Here is a 10,542-nt window from a genome sequence, read left to right as displayed (position 1 = left end):
AAGGCTGAATATTGTCACCCTGCTTATTTAACTTATATGCAGAGTACATCATGAGAAATGCTGGGCTGGAGGAAGCACAAGATGGAATCAAGATTTCAGGGAGAAATATCAATAACCTCAGATATGCAAATGACACCACCCTTATGGCAGAAAGTGAAGAAGAACTAAAGAGCCTCTTGATGAAAGTGAAAGAGGAGAGTGAAAAAGTTGGCTTAAAGCTCAATATTCAGAAAACTAAAGATCATGGCATCCACTCCTGTCACTTCATGGCAAATAGATGGAGAAACAGTGGAAACAGACCCTGCCAGAAGAGGAAGGAGCGGTTGGGATTGAGAGATTGGCGGGGGGCACCTACTTCTTTTCTATTCCTTCCCTGGTTCAGTTAGGGGCTGTCTTGTCACCTCCATCTCCCAACCTAATCATCCCCTCTTGGTGCCACAGAATAGCCCAGCTTCCAGCAGAGCACAGAGGGCTGTCAGGGAAGTTTGCAAAGTGCATATACCTCTGTGGGTTGATCCCAGGGGAGACTGGCATGCCTAGAAGTCTCCCTCCACACTCCCCCCCTGCCCTCCCCACGCACCCCCCTCCTCCCCACCACCTGACTCCTGGGCCCTGAGGGACACCCCCACCTCCTCCCCCCGCCCCCTCGCCCCCTGCCTCCTGCATCAGGCTCCCTGGGATGCCTTTGGAATGTGCCTCTGGAGAAGAAAGGGATAAAGTGAGGGAGCAGCTTCCCACCCGCCCACTCCCTTCTGAGCTCCTTGTGTAAGTGAGGGAGCCAGGGTCTCCTCTGCTACCTGGGTGGCCACCGATAGAGGCCAGTGTGCAACTCTGGCTGCCTTCCTGGAGAAGGTGATGTTCAGATAGAGGGAAGGGCTGTGGGTAGTCAAGAGTGTTGAGTGTGGACCTTAGGATCAGGAACCCAGCAGAGCAAAGTCTGGGGCAAGCAGTGTCTGAACAAAGGCTTCTTATCTGTGAATCATGTACCCAGGCGTCACTGGGTGCTCATACCCACGCACATTTGTGCATGCCTTAGTTGTCAGACGGATATTAGGGGGAAAGTGCCCACCAGGGACACATGCATTAGTCTTCTTCATGCTTCTGCTGTGTTGTGCTGTGAGAATGCAAGTCTGAGTGCACTTCCAGATGTGCCAGAGGCTGGGACTCTGCAGGTGTGCATCCATCCTGGCCCCTGTGTACGTGCAGAGGTTTGGCACGACCCTGTGTGCAGCGAGATGGCCATGTGCATATTCGGTGGAAGTAAGAACATAAGACAGTATGTGTGAGGGGGTCGGGGGAGAGACGGGAGGAGGCATGCAGCTGTGCAGAGGAATGGGGACCCCTGCGTGTAGGTGTGTGAGACAGTCCCAGTTTGCAGAAACAGGAGGCCGCCCACCCCTGAGGAGAGCTGTCCCGAAGCGCCTTCCCTTGTGCTCTCACACGCACGGGTGGAGGCTCGGAGGCTAGCCCAGGACAGGAGCAGGGAGCCTGAAGCAGAGACAGTGCATTCTCTGTCCCCTGGCTCAGGGCTGGTCTCAGGCACACTGAGACCCCCTCCCTCTCTTTCTGGGCACTGGCTGGGCTGTGAACGAGGGGACAGGAGTGCAGAGGTACAAGGGGGCTGAAGGAGGGGATTACTTTGCTTTTTAAAAAAATTGATGTAAAATTCACATAATACAGTATTAACTATTTTAAAGCATATATTTCAAGGGCATTTAGTTCATTCACAATGTGCAACTCTTAACTCTGTCTAGTTGCACAATACTGTCATTACCCTCAAATCCTGTTCTCATTAGCAGCCATGCCCCGTCCTCCCTGTCCTCAGCCCTTGGCAGCCACTAATCTGCTCGTACCCCTACAAGTTTGCTTATTTTAGGTACTTCATATCAATGGAATCAGACAATACTTGCCCCTGGCTTTTTGCACGTAGCACAATGTTTTCAAGTGTTCATCCGTGTTACAGCAAGTGTCACTACTACTTCTTTTTTTGGTGTAAAAACACAAACATAGAATTTGTCATCTTAACCATATTTAAGTATACAGTTTGTTAGGGTTAAGTCTGTTCACAATGTTGCATAACAGAGTTCCAGATATCTCTGCATCTTGCAGAACGGAAGCTCTAAACCTATTAAACAACCCTCTCCTGCTCACTCCAGCTTTTGGCAAGTGGCATTCTGTTTTCTAAATCTATGAACTCGACTCCTTTAGAGACCTCATATAAGTGGAATCATACAGGATTTCATTTTGCAAGAACTGGCTGATTCCACTTAGCATAATGTTGCCAAGTTTCATTCAGGATGTAGCATGACACAGGATTTTCTGCCTCTTAAAGCAGAACAGCATTTAATTGTGTGGATAGAAACCACATCTGGTTTACCATTCATCCAAGGATGAACATTTGGGTTGTTTCCACCTCATGGCTATTGTGACTGGTGCCGCTATGAACAGGGGTGTGCAGATATCCTTTAGAGATCCTGCTTTCAATTCCTTTGCATACATATCCAGAAGCGGGATTACTAGATCGTATGATAGTTCTATCAATAGTTTTCATTTCTGATGAATATCCATACTGTTTCCCACAACTGTTGTACCGTTTTACAATTCCACCAGCAGTTTACAAGTGTTCCAACTTGTACACATTTTTTGGCTGCTTGGCAGGTGAGATCTTAGTTCTCTGTCCAGGGGTCAAACCTGTGCCTTTCCAGTGGAAACGCAGAGTCTTAACCACTGAACCATTAGGGAAGTTCTTTCATCCTCGCCACTTTAAATGGCACAGTTCAGTGGCATTTAGGACTTTACAAAATCCTGGAACTATCACCTCTCTTTAGTGCTCAGATATTTCTCTACCGCAAAAGGAAATCTTGAACCCATTCCCCATTCCAGCCTGTTTCCACCCCCTGACAACCACTAATTTGTGTCTATCTTTTTTTTTAATATAAATTTATTTATTTGAATTGGAGGCTAATTACTTTACAATATTGTAGTGGTTTTGTCATACATTGACATGAATCCGCCATGGGTGTACATATGTTCCCCATCCTGAACCTCCCTCACACCTCCCTCCCCATCCCATCCCTCTGGGTCATCCTAGTACACCAGCCCCGAGCACCCTGTCTCATGCATCGAGCCAGGACTGGAGATCTGTTTCACATATGATAATATACATGTTTCAATGCCATTCTCCCAAATCATCCCACCTTCACCCTCTCCCACAGAGTCCAAAAGACTGTTCTGTACATCTGTGTCTCTTTTGCTGTCTGGCATGTGGGGTTATTGTGTTCTATCTTGATGTGTTTAACTACGCTGGATATTTTAAGTAAATGGAATCATACAATGTGTGGTCTTTTGTGGCAGGCTTCTTTCACTCAGCATAAGGTCTTTAAGGCTCATCCATGGTGTTGCATGTATCAGAACTTTATTCCTTTATGTGGCTATATGGTATCCCATTGAACTGTTTGCTTGCAAACATGGTGTTAGGTCTGTGACACAGGAAGATAAGCAGAGAGTGCCGATTGGGTTAAACCGATTGGGTTAAATAATGTCCCTCTGAGGAGAAAGGACACAGGAGTAGGATCTGAATGCAGGCCAGGGCATGCCCTGGTTGGGCTCTGTTGGGGAGGTTATAGCTGAGATCACGGCCCTGGCCTTTCTTTCCCCTGAGGTCCAGACTTGTGCACACAACTTGGAGAGTCCACTTGGGTAGTCTTGCTCAGGGTTTGTTACGGGAAAGGGTGACACAGAGGAAGTGCCAGAAGGAGACAGGGAGCCAAGAGAGCCCTTTCTGTTTGTTTGTTTTAATGTATTTATTTATTTTTGCTGTGCAGAGTCTTCATTGCGTGCAGGCTTTTCTTTGGTTGTGGTGTGTGGGCTTCTCATAGCGGTGATTTCCCTTGCTGTGGAGCACAGGCTGTAGGGCACCCGGGCTTCTGTAGTTGCAGCTCCCAGGCTCTAGAGCACAGGCTCAGCAGTTGTGGTGCATAGGCTTTGTTGTTCCACACCATGTGGGATCTTCCTGGACCAAGGATCAAATCCACGTCTCCTGCAATGGCAGGTGGATTCTTTACCACTGAGCCACCGAGGAAGCCTCATTTCTGTTTTATTTTGTTTTGTTTTTGGTAACATTTTGTACATTTAGGAGCTGATACCTGGAGCACATTTGTAGCCAGAAGAAGCCAAGAGGTGGGCTGCCAGAGGAAGCAGATGCTAAGGGTTTGGGACATCCATATTATTAGAGGAAAGATTATCCTGTAATTAGGTCTGAAGCCCTGGACTATTACAGTGTCAATATAGTCACCTGGTGGGATGGATGAATAACAGCCAGCCAGCAATGACAGTAAAAGATGACAATAATTCAGATAGCTTTCCTTAAGAAATTTCTCTGTGCTGAGCTCTTGGCATCAAATGCCTACGGGGAACCTGAGCACAGTTCTCTGATTATCCCAACACAGTGAGGACCTGGGGTTTGAACCCTGGGTCTCCATGACTCCACAAACTCTGCATATCTCAAAGAATGGGCTCTGGCAGCCAGAGAAGGGGTGGCATGGAGAAGAGATGGGCAGGCACAGTCCTCAAGAGAAAGAGCGTGAAGCCAGAGCCAGGACTGGTCCAGAGATGGTGGCTGAGGGACAAGAGGGGTGAGGAAGAGTGGGGAATTGAGGATGGCACTCTGGCTGCTGGCTGGGCCGCGTAGGTCCCCTCTAGTCCACAAATGCGATTTTACTATGTGAGATGCTCTATCCTAACTTCAGTCAAATTGTCCATTTTCCAGGTGAGATTCTGGGTCCTCCAAGAGTTGGTTGATCATGACTCTGGGGGAACACTTTGTGACAATCTTTTGTTGAATGAAGATTCAGTGAATAAAGTAAAATGTCATAATATTTGAGTGAACTTTCCTCAGTGTATTTGAAAACTGGTTATGTGCATATGTTTATATTTGTTGTATGGGCTTCCCCGGTGGTGCTGGGAGTTCCCTGGTGGCTCAGAGGGTAAAGCGTCTGCCTGCAATGCAGGAGACCCAGGTTCAATCCCTGAGTTGGGAAGCTCCCCTGGAGAAGGAAATGGCAACCCACTCCAGTATTCTTACCTGGAGAATCCCATGGACAGAGGAGCCTGGTAGGCTACAGTCCACGGGATCACAAAGAGTCGGGCACGACTGACTTCACTTCAGTTCTTCAGGTGGCACTAGTGGTAAAGAGCCCACCTGCCAGTGCAGAAGACATAAGAGATGCAGGTTCGATCGTGGGTCTGGGAAGATCCCCTGGAGAAGGAAATGACAAGCCACTCCAGTGTTCTTGCCTAGAGAATCCCCTGGACAGAGGAATCTGGCAGGCCACTGTCCAAAGGGTAGCAAAGAGTCAGACATGACTGGTGTGACTTAGCATGCACACATGTGTATTTTATATATATATATATTTGATTTAGATATATGCACATGTGTTTGTGCTGAGTCATTCAGTTATGTCTGATTCTTAGTGACTCCATGGAGTGTAGCCCACCAGGCTTCTCTATCCATGGAATCTTCCAGGCAAGAATACTGGAATGGGTTGCCATTTCCTCCCCAGGGAATCTTCCAGACCCAGGATCGAACCCACATCTCTTTCATCTCCTGCATTGGCAGGCAGATTCTTTACCACTGTGCCACCTGGGAAGCATATATATACCATTGATTGAAACATATGTAAGTGTAAATATATATGTGTACATTCACAAATTTTTATTGGACTTAAGCTTTGGAGTTTGAATCAGTCTCTTTCATTGATGACGTTTTACTAACATTGACTTGCAGAATGGTCCTGTGTTATTTATTCCCATTTATCATAACATCCTACTTTTGATCCCCACCCTTGACCAGTAGCTGTTTTAATTTTTTTCAATGTGTATCCTTCTGTTTGCATGAATTCTTAAAAAATGCATATTGATGCACATACTGTATATTGTGCTGGAAGTCTGCTTTTTTTTTTTTTCTTCTGATTTTCCAGTGCTATTTGTAAGAGCCATCCATGTTGTTCCATGGATTCTAGGTTTGTTTTTTTTCCCAATCCGTTGTTCAGAGCTTCTGAATCACTGATCTGTTTGTCTGTCCTTGTACTGATCCTACATTGCTTTAAGGCTTTGTAGAATGCCTCATTATCTTAGAAGTCAATTCCTCCCCACCTCTTTTCACTCTTCACTTCAAGATGGACTTAATTATTTACGGACAGTTATTCTTTAATAGAAACTGTATAACAAGTTTAACGTCTTTCTCAAAAAATTCAACTGGCTTCTTTTGAGAGGAATACATTGAATATATAGTTTAAATCTGGGAAAGAATTAACATCTAGGATACTGTCTTTCCATTTCATACACTTATTTATAATGTCTACCTTGTTTAATTATTTTTTTACTTTTATCTTACTTTTAAAAAACTAATTTTTGTATTGGGGCACAGCCAATTAACAATGTTGTGATAGTTTCAGGTGAGAAAGAAGGGACTCATCTATATGTATCCATGTGTCCATTCTCTCCCAAACTCCCTCCCACTCAGGCTGCCACATAACATTGACCAGAGTTCTCTGTGCTATACAGTAGGCCCTTGATGATTAGCCATTTTAAATCTAGCAGTGTGTGCATGTCCCTCCCAAGCTCTCTAACTATCCCTTCCTTCCATCATTCCACCCAGCAACCATTAGTTCATTCTCTAAGTCTGTGAGTCTCTTTAAGTTCATTTGTATCATTTCTTTTTAGAGTCCACATATAAGCCATATCATATGATATTTCTCCTTTTTTCTCACTTCATTCAGTATGACAATCTCTTGGTCCTTCTATGCGGCTACAAATGGCATTATTGCATTCTTTTTAATGACTGAGTAATATTCTGTTGTATATATGTATCACATCTTCTTTGTCCATTTCTCTGTTGATGGACATTTGGGTTGTTTCCACATACTGTTGTAACATGTTTAATGTTCTCTGTGGAAGTTTGTATGAAGTGAAGTTGCTCAGTCATGTCTGACTCTTTGCGACCCCATGGACTGTAGCCTATTAGGCTCCTCTGTCCATGGGATTTTCCAGGCAAGAGTGCTTGAGTGAATTGCCATTTCCTTCTCCAGGAGATCTTCCCGACTCAGGGATTGAACCCGGGTCTCCCGCATTACAGGCAGACGCTTTACCATCTGAGCCACCAGTTAAGTGTTGGAAGTTTGTATGCACATACTTAAATCAATTCCTAGATACTTGAGAGTTTTGTGTTCCTTTGAATGGTAACTTGTTTGTTTTACTAATTTTAAACTTCCAAAAATTTTCAAAAGTAACATGGAAAATTCTTGGACTCCCCCTCATCCAACTTCCATCTTACACAATGCCAGTACAATGATTAGACCCAGGAAACTAACAGCTGTGTAATACTATATAGCAAATAACAGATCTTATTTGATTTTTCTTAGTTTTTACACTAACATCCTTTTTTTAAATTCCAGGACATAAGCCATTTTGTTCAGTTGTTATTTCAATGTCTCATAATTCTGTTCTTAGTAATTCTTATTTTTCCTTTTATCTCAAAAGTAGTTAGTTTTGTGTGACTATGTATGACAATGTCAAGTGATACAATCTTAAATTGTGTTTAAAATATATGGTAAGTTTCAGGTATCCTCTTCATATTAATTTCCAGTTTACTGTAATGCGGTCAGATGCTCTGGGTCTTTGCAATATTGGCACTTGATAATTTACCTAGACTTCTTTTATGGCCTTACACAAGGTTCTTTTCAATGACAATTCCATGTTTTTAGGGTTTTTTTCCTTGGGTGTGTTTGGTGTAATAAATAGGACTGTGTGCATGTTTTTGTGTTTGTATATATTAAATAAACATATATATTAGCTAGGTATACTAACATATATTTATATATATTATCTCAAGTATTAAATGTGACAGAATTAAGTCTGAAAACAACAGTAATTATGAAAAAATAAATACATTAAGTCCCCCAATCAGAAGAGAGATACAACCATAGGTTTCTGTATTTTAAGAGAATTTAATTCTGATCATTCGTACCTGCCCTCAATCCCAGCCTCCTGATTTCAGGTGCTGTGGAAGACATTCCTGTTGTTTGGTCACTTAGTCATGTTTGAGTCTTTGCAATCCCATGGACTGTAGCTTATCAGGCTCCTCTGTCAAAAGCATTTCCCAGGCAAGAACACTGGAGTGGGTTGCCATTTCCTCTTCCAGGGGATCTTCCTGACCCAGGGATCAAATCCACAGCTCCTGCCTTGGCAGGTGGATTCTTTACCACTGAACCACCAGGAAAGCCCTTGGAAGACATATTATGTGCATAATCTTACTCAATGCTTGTCAGCTAGGGATTATTAGTATCAATTTCCTTTTAGGGATGAGAAAACAAAGGCTCAAAAAAATTGAGAGACCAACGTAATGAAGGTTTTTTTTTTAAGCACTATTTTAAAAAACGCCTCAATTTTTTTGAATTCATTTGAATAACATGGTAGAGTTTTTATAAAAAGGGGGAAAAGTCTCCATTTAACACTTACTAAGGCTTGCAAAAAACTCTTTGGGGTCATAAAGAATTGGACATGACTTAGCAGCTAAACAACACAGGGAACATGTTGAATATAGTGATCACAGGATATGCAGAGATGAAACTCCAACCAGCAAGACATTTTTCTAATTAAAAATTTTTATTAGGGAGAATAATAACTTATTTTAAAGATTGTATTGTTGACCTTTTCTTTAATTTTACTTTTTTTGGGGGGGGGTAGGAAATGATAGAGGCAACAGCAACCTCTGAAGTGGAGACTTAATCCACATGTAGAAGATAGAGACCATTACTTTCTACCACTAGGATCTAAAAATATAGTATTAATAATGAAAATTTATTTAATTCATACTATGTACTAGGACCTGTGCTAAGCACCTTAGATGCATGTTGTTGTTCAGTTGCTAAGTCGTGTCTGACTTTGCGACCCCATGGACTGCAGCACAGCAGGCTTCCATGTCCTTCACCATCTCCCAGAGTTTGCTCAAACTCATGTCCATTGAGTCAGTGATGCCATCCAACCATTTCATCCTCTGTCACCCTCTTCTCTTGCCCTCAATCTTTCCCAGCATCAGGGTCTTTTCCAATGAGTCAGCTCTTTGCATCAGGTGGCCAACGTATTTGAGTTTCAGCTTCAGCATCAGTCCTTCCAGTGAATATTCAAGTGGTCCTATTTAAACCACAAGGCAAACCTTTTTTCTGAACATTATTATGCAGATGGACTGATTATGGTTTGCAGAGGTGAAGGAGCCTCTCCAGGAAGTCCTGAAGAGGGCTCATTAGAGACTCTGAGTTCCTACCTATGGGAATTCCTCCTTCTTTCCCCCAACAGTATGGCTGCCATTCTGAGGCTAAATTACACCTCAGTGACTGAATTCATCCTCATCGGCTTCTCCACCTTCCCCCACCTTCAGCTGATGTTCTTCCTGCTCTTCCTGCTGATGTACCTGTTCACGCTGCTGGGGAACCTGCTCATCATGGCCACCATCTGGAAGGAGGACAGCCTCCACACCCCCATGTACCTCTTCCTGTGCGCCCTCTCCATCTCCGAGGTCCTCTACACCTTCGCCATCATCCCGCGCATGCTGGCCGACCTGCTCTCCACCGACCGCTCCATCTCCTTCACGGCCTGTGCCAGCCAGATGTTCTTCTCCTTCACGCCTGGCTTCACCCACTCCTTCCTGCTCACAGTCATGGGCTACGACCGCTACGTGGCCATCTGCCATCCCCTGCGCTACAACGTGCTCATGAGCCCCCGAGGCTGCGCCTGCCTGGTGGCCTGGTCCTGGGTTGGTGGCTTAGTTGTTGGGCTAGTGGTGACATCTTCCATTTTCCAACTTACTTTCTGTGGGTCTAATGAAATTCACTATTTTGGCTGCCATGTGCCACCTCTTTTGAAGTTGGCCTGTGGAACTGAAGTGCAAGTAGTGGCCAAGGGCGTGGGCCTGGTGTGTATCGCCGCCCTGCTGGGCTGTGGTCTCCTCATCCTCTTGTCTTACGCGTTCATCGTGGCCGCCATCTTGAGGATCCCTTCAGCCGAGGGCCGGCACAAAGCCTTCTCCACGTGTGCGTCCCACCTCACCGTGGTGGTCGTGCACTACGGCTTTGCCTCTGTCATCTACCTCAAGCCCAAGGGTCCCCAGTCTCTGGAAGGAGACACGCTGATGGGCATCACCTACACGGTCCTCACTCCCTTCCTGAGCCCCATCATCTTCAGTCTCAGGAACAAGGAGCTGAAGATCGCCATGAAGAAGACCTTCCTCAGCAAGCTCTACACTTCCAGCATCTGAGTGGCTGCGGTGGTTTCAGATTATGGTAGAAGGAAGACCACACCCTCATCTACACAATGGGGTTAATCAAAGCTATCTTGTAAGATTGGTGTAAAGATTTGAGTGTGTGTGTATGGCACTTATCACATAGTAGGTGTTCAATAAATGTTAATCTTTTTTTCTTTTTCCTCTCATGGTCTGTGTGTCTCACATTAGCTTCAATTTTAAAAAAAGATTTATTTATTTATCTT

At 44.4% G+C, this 10,542-nt stretch overlaps 1 protein-coding gene across 1 annotated transcript; it reads left to right on the top strand.

The window, feature by feature from the left end:
* The first annotated feature begins 9,355 nt into the window (after positions 1 to 9,355).
* Positions 9,356 to 10,312, top strand: LOC104992698 (olfactory receptor 10H1-like). The gene has a single exon (XM_010845668.1). The coding sequence runs from the start codon at positions 9,356 to 9,358 to the stop codon at positions 10,310 to 10,312; it is 957 nt and encodes a 318-aa protein (XP_010843970.1).
* The last annotated feature ends 230 nt before the right edge of the window (positions 10,313 to 10,542 follow it).

The sequence above is a fragment of the Bison bison genome, unplaced genomic scaffold, assembly GCF_000754665.1.
Source record: "Bison bison bison isolate TAMUID 2011002044 unplaced genomic scaffold, Bison_UMD1.0 scf7180017864221, whole genome shotgun sequence".
Classification (NCBI taxonomy): Eukaryota; Metazoa; Chordata; class Mammalia; order Artiodactyla; family Bovidae; genus Bison; species Bison bison.
This window is presented reverse-complemented; position numbering and strand designations above follow the sequence as displayed.

Excerpts from the sequence above, each read along its gene's own strand:
- LOC104992698 (XM_010845668.1), top strand. The coding sequence starts at position 9,356 with ATGGCTGCCATTCTGAGGCTAAATTACACCTCAGTGACTGAATTCATC.